At 46.6% G+C, this 23,303-nt stretch overlaps 1 protein-coding gene across 2 annotated transcripts in view; it reads right to left on the bottom strand.

Moving 5' to 3' along the window:
- Positions 1–23,303, bottom strand: part of trmt2a (tRNA methyltransferase 2 homolog A) — a 41,039-nt gene that overhangs the window by 7,001 nt on the left and 10,735 nt on the right. For both annotated transcript variants that reach the window (XM_072470260.1, XM_072470220.1), the window contains 7 exons: positions 15,768–16,398; positions 13,400–13,508; positions 10,764–10,945; positions 9,888–10,002; positions 4,824–4,939; positions 3,031–3,142; positions 158–280 (listed from right to left, as the gene is read on the bottom strand). In XM_072470260.1, the coding sequence (XP_072326361.1) occupies positions 158–280; positions 3,031–3,142; positions 4,824–4,939; positions 9,888–10,002; positions 10,764–10,945; positions 13,400–13,508; positions 15,768–16,384 (1,374 nt within the window). In that variant the 5' untranslated portion in view covers positions 16,385–16,398. The remainder of the gene's footprint in view (positions 1–157; positions 281–3,030; positions 3,143–4,823; positions 4,940–9,887; positions 10,003–10,763; positions 10,946–13,399; positions 13,509–15,767; positions 16,399–23,303) is intronic.

The following is a 23,303-nucleotide window of genomic DNA, read 5'->3' as shown; positions in this document are numbered from 1 at the left end:
GATAGGTGGATTGGCCATGCTAAATTGCCCATTCAGTGGGGGAAAAAAGAATTGGATACTTTAATTTTTTTTAAACCTGCACTTCCCTAAATGTCAGTGTCAGTGAACCCTTATTGGCTCTTCAACCAGGTTTCTCAAAACAAAACTTTTAATTTACCTTTGCGAGGGAAAGCCCAATAGTTCCTGTGCCACAGCAAACGTCCATCACAATACTATCTTTGTTAAGATTGGCCCAGTCTCCAACTGCTGAATAAAGCACCTCTGCAGCCTGGGTATTGATCTAAATGCAATAATATTTAATTGATCAGGTTAAGAAGGTACCAACGCAAAACAACCCCCCCCACCCACCCCCACCTTAATCAAACAAAAGATATGCAATGTGGTATCAATCTGCTTCTAGGTCACAATTAAACCTGTTTTCAGTCAGGTAAAAACATTCTATAGTTTTCTCTTTTCTGATATGTGGAGATACCTGGACCCCAGTAAACACCAGTGGGGAGATTCGATACTGATTATTGTTGGGTGTAAATTCAGGAGAAAATGTGAAAAAGAGGAATAAAAAATATTTTATATTAAACACCAGTGGGGAGGCACTATCCATCTTCTCTATGCAATGTGCGGTGAATGTAGAGAATGTTATATATTATATTTTATATCTTTTAAAAGCCTAAGTTAAGACCGAAATTTGTTACAGTAATATTATTAAAGAACCTTGGCTAAGGTACCCAGACTATGTCCGCCACAGCTGTAATTGAGTCGTAAAAGAATGAGATAATACTGATTATGAGATAACATTGATTTTAGCCACTAACTTTGTTACAGATAAAGGACTAATGGAACGGTGTTTGATTGCTGTAGATTCCCTGGAGTGTAGATGATTTATGAGGGAGTGATGTTTAGTCCTAGCTAAGCAGGTCAGGAACTTAGTGGGATACAGATGTTGTAATTTATGGGAGGAGCCAGGTCTGCCTGTAGTTTTGCATTTGGTTACCGGATTTGAAGTTGAACAGCAGTTTTGCCAAATGCTGTTAGGTTGAAGTTTACTGGATCGGCTCTTAAAAGGAACTCTCCCCAAAAGTCTCTACACAACTAAGCATGTAAACATGTCTTGTTAACTTTATTTATAAGTGGCATTTTAACTCTACTGGGTTGCTTAGTTGGAGTTAGTATAAGGTACAGAGTGTAAATTTAAGTTTTTCCTTGTGTTTAAGAATTGTTTAACTGTTAATTGTAAAGCTATTTCTTTGATGTTAATGTGGTTAATTCTGCGTTTAAAATTTGTTTTATCATAAAACAAATGACTATTGGTTTATGACATGGGATTACGGGAAAATGATATAGTGTAGATTTATTTGTTCTTAAGGGCAGCACGGTAGCATTGTGGATAGCACAATTGCTTCACAGATCCATGGTCCCAGGTTCGATTCCGGCTTGGGTCATTGTCTGTGCGGAGTCTGCACGTCCTCCCCGTGTCTGCGTGGGTTTCCTCCGGGTGCTCCGGTTTCCTCCCACAGTCCAAAGATGTGCGGGTTAGGTGAATTGGCCAATGATAAATTGCCCTTAATGTCCAAATTGCCCTTGGTGTTGGGTGGAGGTGTTGAGTTTGGGTAGGGTGCTCTTTCCAAGAGCTGGTGCAGACTCAGGGGGCCGAATGGCCTCCTTCTGCACTGTAGATTCAATGATAATCTATGATTAATCTAGGACAAAGGTTCGGCACAACATCGTGGGCCGAAGGGCCTGTTCTGTGCTGTATTTTCTATGTTCTATGTTCTATGGTCAGTCATCACTTCTTGGGTGAAGTGTCCCTTCCACAGTTTTACAAATTTAAAAAAAATTGTTTGGGTTCTCGTCCCGTATTCTTAGGTCACTGACTGGGCGGAGTCTGCACGTACTCCCGGTGTCTGCATGGGTTCCCTCCGGGTGCTCGTTTCCTCCCACAAGTCCCAAAAGACGTGGGGCTGGATTCTCCGTTTTGCCGGCAGCCTGAGGCTTTCCCGATGGCATGGGGCTGCCCCACAATGGGAAACCCCATTGACCAGCCGGCGATACAGAGCATCCTGCCGGTGTGCTGAACCAGAAATCTGGCGCGGCGGGACGGAGAATCCAGCAGATGCTGTTAGGTAATTTGGACATTCTGAATTCTCCCTCTGTGTACCCAAACAGGCGCCGGAGTGTGGTGACTAGGGGCTTTTAACAGTAACTTCATTGCAATGTAAATCTAAGTCTACTTGTGACAATAAAGATTATTATTAACAAATGTGGCTGAACATTGGGAGCATGGCGCCCGAGAGAAAGGAAAAAGGTTACGTTCAACTACACTTTGGCACGGCCAATGTGGCCATGATTAGGAAATGGATGATGGAGGCGGCGTCGTGTAGAGGCACCAGTCTAGGGGCACTTGTCACGGCTCCGCTGCCGTTCTCCCCGGCACGATACACAAGTTCGGTGGTGACGGCGGCACTGAGGATCTGGGGGCAGTGGAGGAGACACAGGGGAGAGGAGGGGGCCTCTGTGTGGACCCAGATACGGAATAACCAGATTTGCTCCGGGTAGGATGGATGGGGCCAGCGTTCCTGTTGAAACAGAGTAGAGCTATCCATTTAGCTATGCTACCTAAACTAGGAATGCTTGATGTTCATGCAAGAACCTACAATGGTATGTGCCCATTTGCCAGCACTACATGCTCAAACAAAATAAATATAATCTCATCGGTGGCATGGTCGCACAGTGGTTAGCACTGTTGCTTCACAGTGCCAGGGACCCAGGTTCGATTCCCAGCTTGGGTCACTGTCTGTGCGGAGTCTGTGTGGGTCTCCTCTAAGTGCTCCGGTTTCCTCCCACAAGACCTGAAAGACGTGCTGTGAGGTGAACTGGACATTCTGAATTCTCCCTCTGTGCACCCGAATAGGCGCCGCAGTGTGGCGACTAGGTACCTTTCACAGTAACTTCATTGCAATGTTAATGTAAGCCCACTTGTGACACTAATAAAGATTATTATATAATCTCATAAATATTGGTAATCAATTTCACCTGGAAAAATGCATGAGGTGAAATCCGGAATTTAAGTCCGAGGAGCTCTTCATATATGTACTTATCCCCAGTCACGTGGTCCAAAGGCAAGTCTTCCAAGTTGGGAGTTTTTCTGGAAGTGTTCAAAACAAAACCTTAGATTCTGTACTGATTGTTTGCCTCCAAAGCTTTGGCTGCAATTTTGAAAAAGTAATTTGAATTAGAGATTTTGACAACTGACACATTTTAGAAAGAAGAACTTATATTTCCACAGTACTTAACACTTGGGGATGTACCAAAGCACCTTTAAATGTGACCATGTGGACAGGTCCCGCAAACAGAAAATTACTGAATAATTGGATAATTAGAACATAGAACATAACAGCGCAGTACAGGACCTTCGGCCCTCGATGTTGCGCCGACCTGTGAAACCACTCTAAAGTCCATCTACACTATTCCCTTATCGTCCATATGTCAATCCAATGACCATTTGAATGCCCTTAGTGTTGGCGAGTCCACTACTGCTGCAGGCAGGGCATTCCACGCCCTTACTACTCTTTCTGGTGATGTTGTCGGAGGATAAATATTGGTCAGCACACTCCCAGAACTCTGTTGCCTCAAATAGTATTGTGGGATCTTATTTTAATGACTCAACGGAAATACAGCACCTCAGATAATACAGCACTTCCTCAGTAAAGCTCTAAAGTGTCAGTTCTAACTATGTTCTAAAGTCTATCATATGATTGGGGTTTAATAAATTTAACTTGTCAAAGCCACCCAAGCAAAGTACTAAGGAACTGCACAATTTACTATAGTCGAAATGTCTTTAGTTCTGTTATGTGCTGCTTTTCGACCTGCAGATTGTGAGGGATACCAAGGCTATGGTAAGGGTACAAAAAAGGAAGACCAGAATGATATAAATCTTAGAGATCCGAGGGTAGGTTCCAAGAGACAGAACGCGTAATTCCTGGAGAATCAGAATTATTAACACAATGACACAGGGTTTCAATATGATCAACTTAGGTAGATTATTTAAAAGGGATAGCATTGGTAAAGTTTGCACTGATATAATCCTGAGATGCCCAAGAAATTTAAACACTCCTCCACCAAAGTGTTGTGAAAAGCAGCTGTTTTATAGAGGTCGATCGCCCCAAGGGCAGCACATCAGGAAGTTGGAGGGTGTAATGTTTTAAAACCGGAGGGATGGGCTATTACGTCATAGCAGTGTTACCTGTACTTGGAGCCTTTTACCCTGCTGACAGAGCATATAATGGAAAACGCAGGTGGGACCAACTGGATTGTTCTTCGAAAGAGCCAACATATGCTTGATGGGCCAAAGGGACTTCCCCTGTGCTGCACTGTTGTATAATTCTGTGATATTGAACTGACTGAGTTTTTCATTTGTTAACTGCCTTGGAAAATTGATCTTTAGCTCCTCTCCTGTTTTTCTTTCCACCTTTACTTCTGCGATTTGATGGTACAAAAGGAGGAGCGTGAGTGGGTGGAGTCAGGCAATCAACAATCTGGAAGTGATACTTTACAATATAAATTTAGAGTACCCAATTCTTTTTCCCCCACTTAAGGGGTAATTTAGCGTGGCCAATCCGCCTACGCTACACATCTTAGGTTGTGGGGGTGAGACCCGCACAGACACGGGGAGAATGTGCAAACTCCACACAGTGACCCGGGGCCGGGATCAAACTCGGGTCCACGCCGCCGTGATGCAGTAGTGCTAACCACTGTGCCACCATGCTGCCCAGCTGGAAGTGAAATTGGCACTAAATGGGACTTTCCAAATCTGGATAATTCCTTACCTTTGACCTTCTTCAGCAAAGTAAAGTGAGGTCACTCCACAATCCTTCCCATCACCTTCTGTGAAATATTTGGCTAATTCAGCTTGCAGTTCTTTGAGTTCTGGTTTGGTTACTTTCTATAAATAGTGGGGAAGGAAATTAAAAGACACAGAAACTCATCAAGCAACAGGGGAAATAAAAACAAGACAACAAGAATCAACAAAAATGAAACTCTAAAAATTTTTTTTTTTTAATGTATAATTGCAGAGAATACATGCAGTTCCATGTCAGAAATCTCTGAATCACAAGAAGCCACTGTGGAGAGGTGAGGAGCAAGATGCCTTCTCCCTCCCCTCTCCACTCAAGTCTGCTCAGAGCAACTGAACCTGGGGCAGGTCATGATTAAGGAGAGGAACGTCAGAGGAAGGCACAAGGGGAAGAAACAGAATTGGAATGCGCACTTTCTTTTTTAAAAAGGCAAATTAGTGCGGCCAATCCACCTACCGTGCAGATCTTTGGGTTGTGGGGGTGAGGCCCACGCAGACACGGTGAGAATGTGCAAACTCCACATGGACGGTGACCCGGGGCTGGGATTGAACCCGGGTCCTTGACGCCATGAGGCAGCAGTGCTAACCATTGCACCACCGTGCCATTCCAAATTCACACTTTCAAAGATACCTGGAAATATGTTTGAGTATGCAATTTACTCTTAAAAGTTTAAATGTTTACTGGCAGGGATTTGCGGATGTCATGTTCACGGTACTAAAAACAAGGGTGGCGCCGAGTCCAGAGGTGGCGATTTTTGGAGTGTTGGAAGATCCGGGAGTCCAGGGGGCGAGAGAGGCTGACGTTCTGGCCGTTGCCTCCTTGGTAGCCCGGAGATGGAGCTTATTAGCGTGGAGGGACTCGAAGCCCCCCAAATCAGGGGTTTGGGCTAATGACATGGCTCGGTTTCTCAGACTTGAGAAAATTAAGTTCGCCCCGAGAGGATCAACGTTAGGGTTTGTCCGGAGGTGGCAACCGTTTATCGACTTCTTTGGAGAAAACTAGTCAGCAGATGCGATTCTGGGGGGTGGGGGGGGGCGGGGAGAGAGAGAGAGAGAGTAGAGGTAGTAGCAGTAGTAGGGAGGGGTTAGGCTACTTTGTGTTTAGAGTAGGTGGGAACAAGGGGGTTGGAGGGATGTGTTGCGCACTGAACTATGTGCACATTTGTATTTAAATCATAAATGCGTTAATAAAATGTTGTTTTTTTTAAGTTTAAATGTTGCAAACCTCATACTTGATCTCTCACAGTCGTCATCCAAACATGTTAATATTTGTAAACGGCTCGCAAGTATCACTTAAAATTTATACTCTAGGATTTCCATTTTAAAAAGACTGTACAGAGTATTGAGGGGTAAAATAAACTCAATAGCCGAAACGTTTGACTTGGATCTACCTTGACAACTGATGGCCTCTCCTCCAAGTGTTAAAATTCAACTAGATAAATGTAACAAGTAATTTCACTGTAGTATACAAAAATCAACCAATAATAAATTTGCCGATAATAGAAAACAGAGGTTTCATGTTCTCGAGTTATCTGCAGTTGCTGTAAGTGCAGCTACGAACAATTTTCTATCTTTTGTTCCAGTGCTTTATTGGAGCCAGGAGTTTACAGAGAGTGCAGCTGACTGGGAGCAGAGTCGGAGGGCGGAGTTCCAGTTGGTCCACAGGACAGCTACATTCTGTAAGATCAGAGGGGATGGAGGCTAGGACAGTAGCATGCTCCTCCTGTAGGATGTGGGTAGTGAGGGATACCAGCTGTGTCCCCGCTGACTACACCTGCGGGAAGTGTACCCAACTCCAGTTCCTCAGAGACCGTGTTAGGGAACTGGAGCTGGATGAACTTCGGATCATCCGGGAGGCAGAGGGGGTGATAGAGAAGATTTACGGGGAGGTAGCCACACCCAAGGTACAGGACAAGAATAGCTGGGTTACAGTCAGGGGAAGGAAAACCAACGGGCAGACAGTGCAGGGATCCCTCATGGCCGTTCCCCTTCAAAACAAGTATACCGTTTTAGATGCTGTTGGGATGACCTACCGGGGGAAGGCCCTAGCGGCCAGGTCTCTGGCACTGAGTCTGGCTCTGGGGCTCAGAGGGGAAGGGGGGAGAATAGAAAAGCAATAGTGATAGGAGACTCAATAGTTAGGGGTCTGTGGTCATGAGCGAGACTCCCGGAAGGTATGTTGCCTCCCAGGTGCCAGGGCCAGGGATGTCTCGTATCGAGTCTACAGGATTCTTAAGGGGGAGGGGGAGCAACCAGAAGTCGTGGTGCACATAGGCACCAACGACATAGCTAAGAAAAGGGATGAGGATCTAAAAAGTGATTTTAGAGAGTTAGGTTGGAAGCTAAAGAGCAGGACAAGCAGAGTAGTGATCTCAGGATTGGTACCAGTGCCACAGGCAAGTGAGGCAAGGAACAGAGAGCGAGTGAAGCTGAACACGTGGCTACAGGGCTGGTGCAGGAGGGAAGGCTTCAGATATATGGATCATTGGGATATCTTCTGGGGAAGGTGGGACCTGTACATGAAGGATGGATTGCACCTAAACTGGAGGGGCACCAATATCCTGGGTGGGAGGTTTGCTAGAGCTCTTTGGGAGGGTTTAAACTAGTTTGGCAGGGGATGAGACCAGGGCTATGGATCAAAGGATAGGATAGCTGTTGAACAGGCAGAAATAGTATGCAGCAAGTCTGTGAGGAAGGATAGAACCAGGCCAGGTGTCAGATGTCTCGGTGGGAGAGCATTTCAATGGAAGCAAGGATCTGACTTGGCTGTAGAGGGTTACAAGGTATCCAGGAAGGAACTCAAAAATGGACCGAGGAGAGCTAGAAGGGGGCATGAAAAAGCCCTGGCGGGAAGGATTAGGGAAAACCCCAAGGCGTTCTACACTTATGTGAGAATAAGAGGATGATCGAGAGTAGGGCCGATCAGGGATAGTGGAGGGAACTTGTGCCTAGAGTCTGAGGAGATGGGGGAGGCCCTAAATGAATACTTTGCTTCAGTATTCACTAGAGAGAGGGACCTTGTTGCCCTCTCGAACAGGTTGATATTAAGGAGGATGTGCTGGAAATTTTGAAAAGCATCAGGATAGATAAGTCCCCCGGGCCTGACGGGATATATCCAAGCTTACTACGGGAAGCGAGGGAGAAGATTGCTGCGCCGTTGGCGATGTTCTTTGCGTCCTCACTCTGCACTGGAGTAGTACCGGATGATTGGAGGGAGGCAAATGTTGTTCCCCTGTTCAAGAAAGGGAATAGGGAAATCCCTGGGAATTACAGACCCATCAGTCTTACGTCTGTGGTGAGCAAAATATTGGAAAGGATTCTGAGAGATAGGATTTATGATTATTTAGAAAAACATAGTTTGATTAAAGATAGTCAGCATGGCTTCGTGAGGGGCAGGTCGTGCCTCACAGGCCTCATTGAATTCTTTGAGAATGTGACGAGACACATTTGTGAAGGTCGGGCAGTGGATGTGGTGTATATGGATTTCATTAAGGCATTTGACAAGGTTCCCCATGGTAGGCTCATTCAGAAAGTTAGGGGGTATGGGATACAGGGAAATTTGGCTGTCTGGATACAGAATTGGCTGGCCGAAAGAAGACAGCGAGTGGTAGTGGATGGAAAGTATTCTGCCTGGTGGTCGGTGTCCCGCAAGGATCTGTTCTGGGACCTCTGCTCTTTGTGGTTTTTATAAATGACTTGGATGAGTAAGTGGAAGGGTGGGTTAGTAAGTTTGCCGATGACGCGAAGGTTGGGGGAGTTGCAGATAGTGTTGAGAGTTGCTGCAGGTTACAGCAGGACATTGACAGGATGCAGAGCTGGGCTGAGAAGTGGCAGATGGAGTTCAACCTTGATGAATGTGAAGTGATTCATTTTGGAAGGTTGAAATTGAATGCTGAATACAGGGTTAAAGGCAGGATTCTTGGAAGTATGGAGGAACAGAGGGATCTTGGGGTCCACGTAGATCTCGCAAAGTTGCCACCCAGGTTGATAGGGTTGTTAAGAAGGCATATGGTATGTTGGCTTTCATTAACAGGGAAATTGAGTTTAAGAGCCGCGAGGTTTTGCTGCCGCTTTATAAAACTCTAGTTAGACCACACTTGGAATATTGTGTCCAGTTCTGGTCGCCTCATTATAGAAAGGAAGTGGATGCTTTGGAGAGGGTACAGAGGAGATTTACCAGGATGCTGCCTGGACTGGAGGACATGTCTTATGAAGAAAGGTTGAGGGAGCTAGGGCTTTTCTCACTGGAGCGAAGAAGGAAGAGAGGTGACTTGATAGAGGTATACAAGGTGATGAGAGGCATGGATAGAGTGGATAGCCAGAGACTTTTCCCCAGGGTGGAAATGGCTGTCACGAGGGGACATAATTATAAGGTGATTGGAGGAAGGTATAGGGGAGATGTCAGAGGTAGGTTCTTTACACAGAGAGTGGTGGGTGTTTGGAATGCACTGCCAGCAGAGGTGGTGGAGTCAGAGTCATTAGGGACATTTAAACGACTCTTGAGACAGGCACATGGACAGCAGTAAATTGAAGGGGTGTAGGTTAGATTGATCTTAGATTAGGATAAATGGTCGGCACAACATTGTGGGCTGAAGGGCCTGTACTGTGCTGTACTATTCTATGTTCATGCTTTAGAACTGCAGTCAATGCCAATCCCAGCGCATAGGTTTTGTGGAATCGCTTTGAAATTAAGTTATTTTACCCAGTGATGGTATGAATGGGACAAAGAGCTGTGAGCCACATTCACAATTCAAGGTATCACTGCAGCAGAATTTCAGGCTGCTGGAGGTATTCTACACAAATGTACGTTCCCAGGCTACCTTCGCCAAGCAAGTGCAAGACATAAAAATACAGGAACAAAAGAAAGACAACCAACACTAGCAAGCGGAGAAACGAATTAGCCATCTTCCAAGACGGCTCAGATCAATTCTAAATTCGGTACATTAACCATTCTGCACCCAATTTCTCTTAACTAGTATTAAAGCACAAAATTACCATTTGTTAAACAGACCAGCAAATTAAATATTGTCAACAGTACCTGAGGGTTGAAGTAAATTATAGCCATGATCTGCTTAGCTCTAGTGACGCGTACAGTCAACTGTGTCCAGTGACCTTCATACGTTTCTGGGCAATACACAGCATAAGATGATGACCTGTGAACCATAAAATACAATCAGAAATATAATAAACTTTTAAATTAAATGGGGGGGGGGGGGGGGGTTTCCATAGCTTCATTGGTGTCCTGAATACTAATTTATTTCAGCACAATCCAATTTTTTACTACTTTTCTTTCCCTGATACCTTGCAGCCAAATTGGCAAGTGGCAAAACGTCAGCCTAGATGGTGACTCTACGCAAGTGGATTTCCCACCATCTGTGTTTTGCTTGCATGTGGCAAAAGATTGCCCATAACAATGCTGTTTCGTTTATAGTTTTGACTAAGTCAATCACACCTCAACAACAGCTAAACAGTTTCAAAAGAAATCTTGCCGCATCGATGTTTCAGATTGCAAAATAGTATGTCCCGAGTTACTGTAGCGAATACTGCAGGACATTACAACAAAAATACAAAAATGCTGGATTGGTATTTTAAGGAGAAGTAGGCAAACAACACAGGTCCCATCCTAGGCTGCTGTTTACATGGGGTCTATTTCACCAAAACAAGGGGAATAAACCAAGTCACCCAGCCTGTCAAAAATGAATATCTTCCTTCAAACTAACATAAAGGAGTATAGAGCAGAACTGGTAGCGAGGAAGTTTCTCAGATGATGTTTTCCATGTGAATGGAAGGCACCATTTTCAGGGGAGGCAAAGGGAAGCAACGGTAGAAACGAGATATGAAAACAATATGGTAATAATCCAACTAGAGAAAAATAACTCAGTAGTACACTGAGGTGGTGACTGGCTTTATTAACCTTATGTACTTCTGAAATGTCTTCACAACTTCCTTTGCTTGGGCTGGAATATGAACAGTGTCAAATGGCTCTACAACTTCACACGATCCTCCCTTGTATTTACCCAAGCGACATCCTATAGTTTTATCTTCTCCATTTGCTCCAACGCCAATTAGAAATTCACACTTGTTACGATACCCAGTCTGAAACAGAAAATTGCAACGCTGAAAATAAACTGGCATAACAGAAGCTATAATTAGTACAAATACCAAACTTGCACCATTGTCGCCACCACATTTCACACCACTCAATGGATTCAGGTAATAACCCAGTTATGATTTTGCAAAGTTAGGTAACAATTCAAAGGTGAAAAATGTGTGTACACATGCACATGTCAACAATGAGATAGCTGAAGTGACTACTAAATATCCGCAAACTTTGCTGGACCACAAACACTCCATTAGCCGAAGACGGGCTGCCTATTCCCATGTAGCCTATGACCTTATTGAAATGTAAAAGATCCAGAGGGAACTTGGTCGGGTGGCTACCAGGGTGGCTCTTACGGGAGAGACTAAAACTAGGAGACAGAGTTTTAAAATAATCTTTTCTTTCAGCGGGTTGCAAGTCTGTGGAAGGGGGTCGGTTTAGCTCAGTTGGCTGGCCGGCTGGTTTGTGATGGGCGCAACACCAACAGTGCGGGTACCATTTCCGTACCAGCTGAGTACCAGCTCCGCCTTCTCAACCCAGCCCCTCACCTGAGGTTTGAGGTGTGATGTGGTGACCCCCAGGTTAAATCACCCCCAGTCAGCTCTCAAAGCGGAGAGCAGCCTATGGTCCTTTGGGACTGTGGTGACATTTTATTTACATTTAATCTGTGGAATTCTCTTCCCCAAATGGCAGTGGCGATCGGGTCACTGAATTAATTCAAGGTCGAGTTAAATTTTTGATAGAGAAGGGACAGATAAGGACTCAGTGTCCCTGCATCCCATTGCACACTGATACAGCAGAATGCATGTGTTCATTGCTTAAGTGAGGAAAACCCTACGGGGGGGGGGGGGGGGGGGGGGGGGGGTCCAGATTAGATCAAATGCTGGAGCAGGCTTGAAGGACCGAATACATAGATACACGTAACCCAGCTTTCTCCCCATAGTCTTTGATCCCATTCGCCTCAAGTGTTATATCTAGCTGCCTCTTGAATATATTCAATGTTTTAGCATCAACTACTTCCTGTGACAATGAATTCCACAGGCTCACCACTCTTTGGGTGAAGAAATGTCTCCTCATCGTTGTCCGAAATGGTTTACCCTGAATCCTCAGACTGTGACCCCTGGGTCTGGACACACCCATTAGTGGGAACATCTTCCCTGCCTAGCCCAGTTAGAATTTTATAAGTCTCTTATGAGATCCCCCCTCATTGTTAGCACAGGGCTAAATCGCTGGCTTTGAAAGCAGACCAAGTCAGGCCAGCAGCACGGTTCGATTCCCGTAACAGCCTCCCCGAACAGGCGCCGGAATGTGGCGACTAGGGGCTTTTCACAGTAACTTCATTTGAAGCCTACTTATGACAATAAGCGATTTTCATTTCATTTCATTTTCATTCTTCTGAACTCCAGCGACAACAATCCTAACCTAGTCAATCTCTCCTCATATGACAGTCCCGCCATCCCTGGAATCAGTCTGGTAAACCTTCGCTGCGCTCCCTCAACAGCAAGAACATCCTTCCTCAGAAAAGGAGACCAAAACTGCACACAATATTCTAGGTGTGGCCTCACCAAGGCCCTGTACAATTGCAGCAACACATCCCTGCTTCTGTACTCGAAACCTCTCGCAATGAAGGCCAACATGCCGTTAGCCTTCTTTACCGCCTGCTGCACCTGCATGCTTACCTTCAGCGAATGGTGCACAAGGACACCCAGGTCCCGCTGCACACTCCCCTCTCCCAATTTACAACCATTCAGGTAGTAATCTACCTTCCTGTTTTTGCTTCCAAAGTGAATAACCTCACACTTATCCAAATTATACTGCATCTGCCATTGATTTGCCCACTTGCCCAACCTGTCCAGATCATGCTGTAGGATCTCTGCATCCTCCTCAGTTCACCCTCCTACCCAACTTGGTATCATCTGCAAACTTTGAGATGTTACATTTTGTTCCCTCATCCAAATCATTAATATATATTGTGAATAGCTGGGGTCCCAGCACCGATTACGGTGGCACCTTACTAGTTACTACCTGCCAATTTGAAAAGGACCCATTAATTCCTACTCTTAGTTTCCTCTCTGCCAACCATGTTTCTATCCAACTCAATACACTCCCCCAATCCCATGCGCTTTAATCTTGCACAATAATCTCTTATTTCCACCACCAAAACTCCATTTGACTTGACAACTTGAGTGGAGGGCGTAGTTTGAAATCTCATTTCTGTCCTTTTATCTATGTCTAGATGTCAGTATCCAAAAGTGGTTGATCAATCCTTGGAATCAGAAAGTCTGAGCGTCAGCTTTTCTGTGCAATTACATGAGAACTTTAGCTCTCTTTCACCCCCCACCAGAATCAGTATTGTTCAGTCGAATCTTAGGAAAGATTCTGGCTACAAAAAACTGAGACCCGTGGAGATGAATTCACATTGCCATGTGATTTACTGGATGTTAACATACCTGCATTGGTGATGGCTTCACTCCCTCTAACGGGCAACAGGCTCCACCAAACATCTTTTTCTGTTGAAACAACCATGGCGCAAAGGCCCGGTTATGGGTTCCTATTTCTCTAATATTTTAAAATGAAATGGGAAGAAGAATTAGAATCGACTAAACAATGTTATACCATAAAAAGCCAATTAATTGATCGATTTCAACTTTGCTCGGCTTGGTGTAGATTGGCTGCAACAATAATCAGTGGACTTCAAACTTACAGAATTAAGTATTAAGATGTGAGAAAATGTGACTCAGAAGGGGTCAGTATTGTTTGTATTTAAGTGCGCTAGTCCTTCTTCACCCACTCGCCCAATTTTCCGGAGGAACTTCAATTTCGCAGTCAGTTAGCAACGCCAACCCAGACTAGACTTCGGTCTAGAGACCAATGCTACAGCAATACATTCTCTCCAGATTCTGCTCCATTGAAATTTCTAATGAGATTATCAAGTTCCACCAGGTGTTCAGTGTCCCTGCCTCCCATAGAACAGTGACACAACAATGCATGTGTTCATTATTTAAGCGAGTGAAGCATTTGTAATAGAAATTGCCCCCCAATCCTGACTGAAGGCACTTACATTTCAAGTCCAGACATCCTGCAGTGCTCAATTAAGGGCCATTGCCTGTCTCTACTAGCATTTTACATGCAGGAGGGCTCTTTTTGCCTGCTTCATGGCCGAAGGAGGCACCCTCACCTCACTCCAGTGGCAATGGCTACTCCTGCATCACATCTTGAAAGTGCTTTGCTCAATGTTATCAGCGGAGAAGAAGTCCTGCCTCCAGGACTGAAAGTGGAAGCTGACTGCACGGAAGCATTTCACCGGCGGGGGGGACAATTAAGAAGCAGCTGCTAGAACTACAGCCCATAGCAAGGTGAATTGGACATTCTGAATTCTCCCCATGTACCCGAACAGGTGCTGGAGCGTGCCAACTAAGGGATTTTCACAGTAACTTCATTGCAGTGTTAATGTAAGCTTACTTGTGACACTATTAAAGATTATTATTATTAAGGTGTCCTTGAACACAAGCTATGTTTATTTTATTGGGCCAGCCACTGGGGTGAGGTGAGGGTGAAAGGCCAGTGAAAAGAGGTGGCCTTTAATTGGGCACTTATAAGCCACAATTGTTCCCACTGCTGGTAAAATGCTGCTGTGGCAGCAAATCTTTATTGAATGGCAGAGCGGACTCGGGGGGACTGAATGGTTGACTTCTGCTCCTAAGTCATACATTTGTGTAGCTCCTTTACCAATGTTTTCTGCTGCCTTTTGACTAATCTTCCATCTCTGAGCTCGTCTCCTTACAGCAGCTCAAATCCAGCCCTCAAATGACTTCTAAGTCATATTCCTATTGCTCAATAAAGGATGGCACCAGCCATCAATGCTGAGTCTGGCCAACTGACAGGAGGCCACTCATATAGACATTCCTTCTCACTTTTCCTATTTCTTGTGCGATGCAGCTTAAGGAATTGAGTATTAGGCGGAAAGCAAACCACGAGTTATATTTACACGGTGCTGTAATGTAGGAAATCATTCCCAAGGTCTTCTGTGAGTAAACAAGCAAATACAGAACCCAAGTCAATGGAGAAACTAGGATAGATGGCTATGAGTTTGATCAAAGAGATAGGTTTTAATGGTACTTTGAAAATAGCAGAATAAAGTGCAGAGGAAGAGGGCTTGGGGAATTCCTAGTGTGGAGCCTCGGCAGCTGAAAGTAAGTCTGCCGATACTGGGCAAAGTTTAACAAGCCATGGAGCTCCTGAGGGGAAAGTGTGCGATGGAAACGTGGCCCTTGCTGCAAGAGTCTCATGTGAATGACAGTCGGACTACAGTGCATTGATCAGTCAATATTAGGATTGTACCAGCGAGCTGTAGGGACCAACCCCAGAATGTGGAGCAACATTGGCCAAGTAGAATGCCATCCAAGATCTCAAAACTAATGGATGCTACTGCTGGAGAAAGAAACCAATTTCTATTGTGGATACTCAAAAGGCAAGGCCCCCTCTACTCGGTTCTAACAATGCCTGTAAGCAGCCAAAATAGCATGTGGAATTCAAATAAATTTATTCCACACTTAACCATCCTAGCCGGGTGAGTGAGAATGCTGGTTGTAGTGTGATGTGGACTCGAACAAAGGACTGGCATAAGGAATGGTCCAAACCCGGCTCACTTAGTCTGCAATCTCTCCCACCAAGAGTCCGGTGATTTTTGACAATCAGGAAGTCGCATTACAAAGGGACAAACGGTATGTGTGATGTGCTTATTCTTACAAAAAGGCATGCCTTCACACATTTGGTGCTTCATTATGAAACGCAGAATCCCAACTGTAGTATACATACGTGGTCAACAATGCCAACACTTGTAAGACATTCTGCTCTTTCTTTTTCAGCTGTTCATCGTATGGAATGTTCCATAGTGGTGTCACAACATCAGCAATTTGTTCACTTAAAGTTTTGTCCAAACCTTCCATTGGAACAGCACGCTTGTGTTTGTGATTATCGTTCTCAGTGCTTTCCTGCTTCCGTTTCTGAGCAAAAGGATCAGCTTTTGGCTTTGCTAATCGTACACTCAAATTCCTATTTTTCCAAACTTGCCCCTGAAGGACCTCCATTGCTCGGTCTCGTTCTTGCTCTTCTTTAAAAGTAACGAATGCAAATGGCCGTTTTCCAAGGACCTTGATTTTGTGAGGAACTAGGCTATTCCTGCTGAGGAATTTTCTTACATCACTGAAACTCACAAATTTTGGTAGGTTCTGTATTTCAATCTTGTAAATCTCAGATGTAAAAAGATCACCTTTGATGTATCGATACTCTTCAGCCTCAGGCTCAGTCCTATCCACCTGAGTATCGTCTGAGATACTGGAACCTTCATTTTCCGCCGGCACGGTTAAATTCGCTATTTCATTGGTTTCTTTTTGAACCTCTACAGGAGGAATGCTGGTTCCTTCTTCAGACATTGTTTCTCCAGATTCTAAAATATATAATCATACCAAATTTAAAAAAAAAAAAATCTTTTATTGTCACAAGTGTGGAGTTACTGTGAAAAGCCCCTAGTCGCCACATTCCGACGCCTGTTCGAGTAAGCTGGTATGGGAATTGAACCGCGCTGCCGGCCTTGTCCTGCATTACGAACCAGCTGTTTAGCCCACTGAACTAAACCAGCCCATTATTACTAATCTACAAACACACAAAACTAATATCCAGCGCTCCTAGATCAGGCATTATACTGCGATATGCCTTTCATACAAGATATTAAATCAAGGTTCAAGTACTCTCACCGCTGGATTTAAAGTATTAGACAGCATTATTTGGAGAGCAGGGAAGTTCTTGCATAAAAGAAAAACCCCATGGAAGCTGGAAATCTGAAATAAAAACGGACAACGCTGGAAAAACTTAGTTCGGCATCATCAGTGGAGAGAGCACTGAAGAGAGGTAGAAATGTGATGGGTTGCATGCTGTTGGAAAATGGGATGGGGAATCAGATGGAACAAAATGGAAGGTCAGGGGTAGGTTAGAGGACTGTGGTGATTAAATACCAAAGAAGTCATGGAGGAAAAGGCAAAGGAGTTGTGGTAGTAGTAAAGACGCAAAGCATTGGTACAGAGAAGGTTTTAATAGAAGAAAAGAGGTCTTAAAGCAAAAACAAGACACAAACTGGTACGCGAGTGGGGAAGAATTCAAAATGTAAGACAGAGTTCATTGCCTGAAGTTGTTGAACTCCAAGTCCAGAATGTTGCAAAGTACCTAATCGGAAGATGAGATGCTGTTCCTCTAGTTTGCATTCGGCTTCACTGGAGCATGGCAGCAGGCCAAGGACAGAAATGCAAACATGAGAGCAAGATGGTGAACTGAAATGGCAACCGAAAGTTGCAGGGCAATGTTTGTGGGTTGAACAAAGCAGTCACCCAGTCTGCATTTGGTCTCCTCAATGCACACGAGACCACATTGTGAGCAGTGAATACAGTAGATTAAATTGAAAGAAATACAAGCAAATCGCTGCTTCACCTCCAAGGGGTGTTTGGGGCCTTGGACAGTGATGAGGTAAAGGAGCAGGTGTTAAAACTTCTCCAATTGCATGAGAAGGTGCTCTAGGGAGGGTGTGAGGCGTTGAGGGTGACAGTGGAATGGACCAGGATGTTGCAGAGGAAACAATTCCTTCAGACTGTTGACAGGGGCAGGGCGGGGGGGGGAGCAATTTCATGGTGCCATCATGCTGGAGGTGGCAGAAATGGCAGAGGATGATACTTTGTTGGAGTGGAAAGGGAGAACAAGCAGAGGGCAGTAGAGCAGAGCTGCTGCTTGGCTGTTGCAAGGGAAATTTGCATACCTCCATTGTGGTCACCCTAACTTGAAGGAGGTTTGTGGAGGAGCTGTTGTCAAGTGACACTTAAACCCGAAACACTTCTCCAGTGTTTCCCTCCCTACCCCCTCCTCTAACCAAAAAAAATAACCGCTGTAAAGATCAAGAGGAAGGCTCGAGGACAGGTAGAAGTAGAAAGAAGACTTCCGGTGACGGCGGGCGGGAGGCGGCTACACAATGGAGAGCTCCCATTCGGCAACGGCATTTTCGGGGCTTTAAGCCCGGTCCCAGGGTCCACGGAGGCGGCAGAAGCAGGGAGAAGGCACGGAGGAGGCACAGTGAAGACACAGGAGGAAAAAAAGAACAAAGAACAATGTCAAGGGTGAGCAAGAAAACGGCCGGAAAAAAAACAGCTGAAGGTCCGTCGGGGAGTGGAAAGGTCACCGCGGGGTCACCAAGGAAAATGGAGGCTGGAGCACCAGGGAAGGCCGCACTGCTTACGGCTGAAGAAATAACTACGGTGATGGCTGCGGAATTTGAAAAAGCAGTTGGCGCAGATTGTGAAATGCATGGAGACGGTGAGGCAGGAGATGAGGGAGGTTTTGAGTGTGCTGGTGGAGGAGGCGGTTTCCCCGGTGAGGACGGAGGTGGCGAGCGCAGTGGCGGAGGTGCAAGAGCAAGGGGAGGTGCTGAAGGAAGTGGAGGAGACATTATTGCAGCACGGTGATCAACTTGCCTCGATGGGGAAAGAGATGCGGAAGGTGAAAGATACTAACAAGGATCTGCGAGGAAAAATGGAAGACCTGGAAAACAGATCCAGGCGACAGAATTTGAGGATTGTGGGGCTGCCCGAAGGAGTTGAAGGACCGAAGCCGACTGAGTATTTTGCCGCGATGTTGGCAAAACGATTGGGGATGGGGGAGGATCCCTCCCGATATGAACTGGATCGGGCTCATCGGTCGTGGAGGCCTGTACCAAAGGCGAGTGAGCCGCCAAGGGCAGTGACTCTGTGCTTCCGTAGGTACAGGGTGAAGGAGAAGGTCCTGTGCTGGGCCAAGCAGAAGCGGGTGGTGCAGTGAGCTGGAGCTGGTATATGTGTATACCAGGACTTTACGGTGGGGCTGGCAAGGAGGCGGACTGCCTTCAACCGGGTGAAGAGGGCACTGTACATTAGCAAGGTGCAGTGCGGCATTGTATATCCAGCGAAGCTGAGGGTGACTTACAAGCTCAGGGACTTTTATTTTGGAACGGCGGAAGCAGCGGAAGAGATTGCGAAAGCAGAAGGACTGTGGCAGAACTGACAAATTGAGGAATGGCCATGTGCCGATGTAACCTCATGACTGTATTTTCTTCTTTTTTGTATCACTGTGCGCGGGTGTAGAGACTAAAGGAGCCAATGTGGTATATATTTGGACAAGGGAAGGGACGGGACTTTCACTCGAAATGAGGGTTCTTTGGGGTGTGGGTGGATATGCGGGGTTTGTGTGCTAAAAGGGGATCTTTGGGCTTTCCTCGGGCCGGGCAAGTGGGAAAGGGACCCGGGCGGGGGCCTCCACGGGAGTGAGGTGGGGGAGGGGCTGCGGCCATCGGAGCCTGGCAGAACAGGGTCCGAGTGGTCTAGCCGGGGTGGAAAGTTTTGGGGGGAAGGAACCGAGGTTGGGAGGAGGAGTTTTACAAGAGGCAGTGGACGGGAGGAGCTGGAGACCTGGGGGGTGTGGTGGTGGGGGGGGGGGGGAGAGAAGAGCTGTGTAAGATTAAGGGTGACGACTTCGGGGTGCAGCGATGACCAGCTGAGTCGCACGTTTCGGCAGCTCCCGGTGGAACGGACTTTTGGGCTCTTAATAAGAGCCCCAACGGCAATTTTAACGGCTAAAAGTACTGTGCGGTGAACCAGAAGGGAATCCCCCCTGGATACGGATGAAAAAAGGAGAGGAAGGTGGCCGGATTGCGGTGGATCCTTTAGAGCAGCGGCAAGGAAGCCAAGCAAAAACCAAGATGGCGTCGGAAGGTGGCAGTTTAATATGGGGCCCTGAACAACACGAGTTTTTGAAACGCTGCGTGGAAGAACTCAAAAAGGAAATGAAGAAGGAGCTGTTGGCCCCGATATTACAGGCGATCGAAGGGCTAAAGGAGGAGCAAAAGACCCAGGAGCGGGAGCTTCGGGTCGTGAAGGCAAAGGCTGCCGAGAATGAGGACGACATACAGGGCCTGGTGGTGAAGACGGAGATGCACGAGGCACACCATAAACGATGTGTGGAAAGGCTGGAGGCGCTGGAGAACAACGCGAGGAGGAACAACCCAAGGATTCTTGGTCTTCCTAAAGGTGCGGAGGGAGCGGACGTCGGGGCATATGTGAGCACGATGCTGCACTCGTTAATGGGAGCGGAGGCCCCGGCGGGTCCGCTGGAGGTGGAGGGAGCATACCGAGTGATGGCGCGAGGACCGAGAGCAGGAGAAATTCCTAGAGCCATAGTGGTGAGATTCCTCCGTTTTAAGGACAGAGAGATGGTCCTTAGATGGGCAAAGAAAACTCGGAGCAGTAAGTGGGAGAACGCGGTGATCCGCGTATACCAAGACTGGAGTGCGGAGGTGGCGAGAAGGAGGGCGAGCTTTAATCGGGCCAAGGCGGTGCTTCACAAAAAGATAAAATTGGGAATGCTGCAACCTGCAAGACTGTGGGTCACATATCAAGGGAAGCACCACTACTTTGAGACGGCGGATGAGGCGTGGACTTTTATCGTGGAAGAAAAATTGGAATGAGCGAGTTATTAAAAAAAAGAACATTTGAAACAAAGTGGTGGGGCGAGTATGGGGGGCGAAGAGGGAGGTAATAAGGGGGGAAAGAGGAGTTTTATGTTATTAATCCTGCGATGTGGTAACTTTTCTCTCTTCCACAGGAGGTGGTGGGGGGAGGAAAGGAGGTGGAAGAGATGGGGCGTTGGCCATTGGGGGCGGGGCCAAGGGGGAAGCGCGGGCTCGGTTCCCGCGCTATGATAATCATGGCGGGAATAGCGAAGCAGGAAGGAGGGGGCGTCGCACGGTGCGAGCCGAGGTCGGCCAGAGTTTGCTGACTTCTGGGAGCAACATGGGGCGTGTAACTACGCTAGTGGGGGATCTAGCGGGGGGGGGGGTGGGAGGGGGGAATTATTGGGCTGCTGCTGCTGGGGAGAGGGGGGAGCTGGTATGGGGTTGGATGGGCGGGGGGGGGGGGGGCACCGCCTGGGGGGGACACAGCTGCGTGGGAACCGGGTGAGGAGCTGGAAAAAGGGGATGGCTAATCGACATGGGGGGGGGGGGGGGTGTAAAAAGCCCCCCAACCCGGCTGATCACGTGGAACGTGAGAGGGCTGAACGGGCCGATAAAGAGGGCACGGGTACTCGCACACCTTAAGAAACTTAAGGCAGACGTGGTTATGTTACAGGAAACGCACTTGAAACTGATAGACCAGGTGAGACTACGCAAAGGTTGGGTGGGGCAGGTGTTCCATTCGGGGCTAGATGCGAAAAACAGGGGGGTGGCTATATTAGAACAAAGAACAAAGAACAAAGAAATGTACAGCACAGGAACAGGCCCTTCGGCCCTCCAAGCCCGTGCCGACCATACTGCCCGACTAAACTACAATCTTCTACACTTCCTGGGTCCGTATCCTTCTATTCCCATCCTATTCATATATTTGTCAAGATGCCCCTTAAATGTCCCTATCGTCCCTGCCTCCACTACCTCCTCCGGTAGTGAGTTCCAGGCACCCACTACCCTCTGCGTAAAAAACTTGCCTCGTACATCTACTCTAAACTTTGCCCCTCTCACCTTAAACCTATGCCCCCTAGTAATTGACCCCTCTACCCTGGGGAAAAGCCTCTGACTATCCACTCTGTCTATGCCCCTCATAATTTTGTATACCTCTATCAGGTCGCCCCTCAACCTCCTTCGTTCCAGTGAGAACAAACAGAGTTTATTCAATCGCTCCTCATAGCTTATGCCCTCCATACCAGGCAACATTCTGGTAAATCTCTTCTGCACCCTCTCTAAAGCCTCCACATCCTTCTGGTAGTGTGGCGACCAGAATTGAACACTATACTCCAAGTGTGGCCTAACTAAGGTTCTATACAGCTGCAACATGACTTGCCAATTCTTATACTCAATGCCCCGGCCAATGAAGGCAAGCATGCCGTATGCCTTCTTGACTACCTTCTCCACCTGTGTAGCCCCTTTCAGTGATCTGTGGACCTGTACTCCTAGATCTCTTTGACTTTCAATACTCTTGAGGGTTCTACCATTCACTGTATATTCCCTACCTGCATTAGCCCTTCCAAAATGCATTACCTCACATTTGTCCAGGTTAAACTCCATCTGCCATCTCTCCGCCCAAGTCTCCAGACAATCTAAATCCTGCTGTATCCTCAGACAGTCCTCATCGCTATCCGCAATTCCACCAACCTTTGTGTCGTCTGCAAACTTACTAATCAGACCAGTTACATTTTCCTCCAAATCATTTATATATACTACAAAGAGCAAAGGTCCCAGCACTGATCCCTGTGGAACACCACTGGTCACAGCCCTCCAATTAGAAAAGCATCCCTCCATTGCTACCCTCTGCCTTCTATGGCCTAGCCAGTTCTGTATCCACCTTGCCAGTTCACCCCTGATCCCGTGTGACTTCACCTTTTGTACTAGTCTACCATGAGGGACCTTGTCAAAGGCCTTACTGAAGTCCATATAGACAACATCTACTGCCCTACCTGCATCAATCATCTTAGTGACCTCCTCGAAAAACTCGATCAAGTTAGTGAGACACGACCTCCCCTTCACAAAACCGTGCTGCCTCTCACTAATACGTCCATTTGCTTCCAAATGGGAGTAGATCCTGTCTCGAAGAATTCTCTCCAGTAATTTCCCTACCACTGAAGTAAGGCTCACCGGCCTGTAGTTCCCGGGATTATCCCTGCCACCCTTCTTAAACAGAGGAACAACATTGGCTATTCTCCAGTCCTCCGGGACATCCCCTGAAGACAGCGAGGATCCAAAGATTTCTGTCAAGGCCTCAGCAATTTCCTCTCCAGCCTCCTTCAGTATTCTGGGGTAGATCCCATCCGGCCCTGGGGACTTATCTACCTTAATATTTTTTAAGACACCCAACACCTCGTCTTTTTGGATCACAATGTGACCCAGGCTATCTACACCCCCTTCTCCAGACTCAACATCTACCAATTCCTTCTCTTTGGTGAATACTGATGCAAAGTATTCATTTAGTACCTCGCCCATTTCCTCTGGCTCCACACATAGATTCCCTTGCCTATCCTTCAGTGGGCCAACCCTTTCCCTGGCTACCCTCTTACTTTTTATGTAAGTGTAAAAAGCCTTGGGATTTTCCTTAACCCTATTTGCCAATGCCTTTTCATGACCCCTTCTAGCCCTCCTGACTCCTTGCTTAAGTTCCTTCCTACTTTCCTTATATGCCACACAGGCTTCGTCTGTTCCCAGCCTTTTAGCCCTGACAAATGCCTCCTTTTTCTTTTTGACGAGGCCTACAATATCACTCGTCATCCAAGGTTCCCGAAAATTGCCGTATTTATCTT

Source organism: Scyliorhinus torazame, chromosome 1, assembly GCF_047496885.1.
Source record: "Scyliorhinus torazame isolate Kashiwa2021f chromosome 1, sScyTor2.1, whole genome shotgun sequence".
Lineage (NCBI taxonomy): Eukaryota > Metazoa > Chordata > Chondrichthyes > Carcharhiniformes > Scyliorhinidae > Scyliorhinus > Scyliorhinus torazame.
The sequence above is the reverse complement of the archived record's forward strand: the minus strand, read 5'-3'. Positions and strand labels throughout refer to the sequence as shown.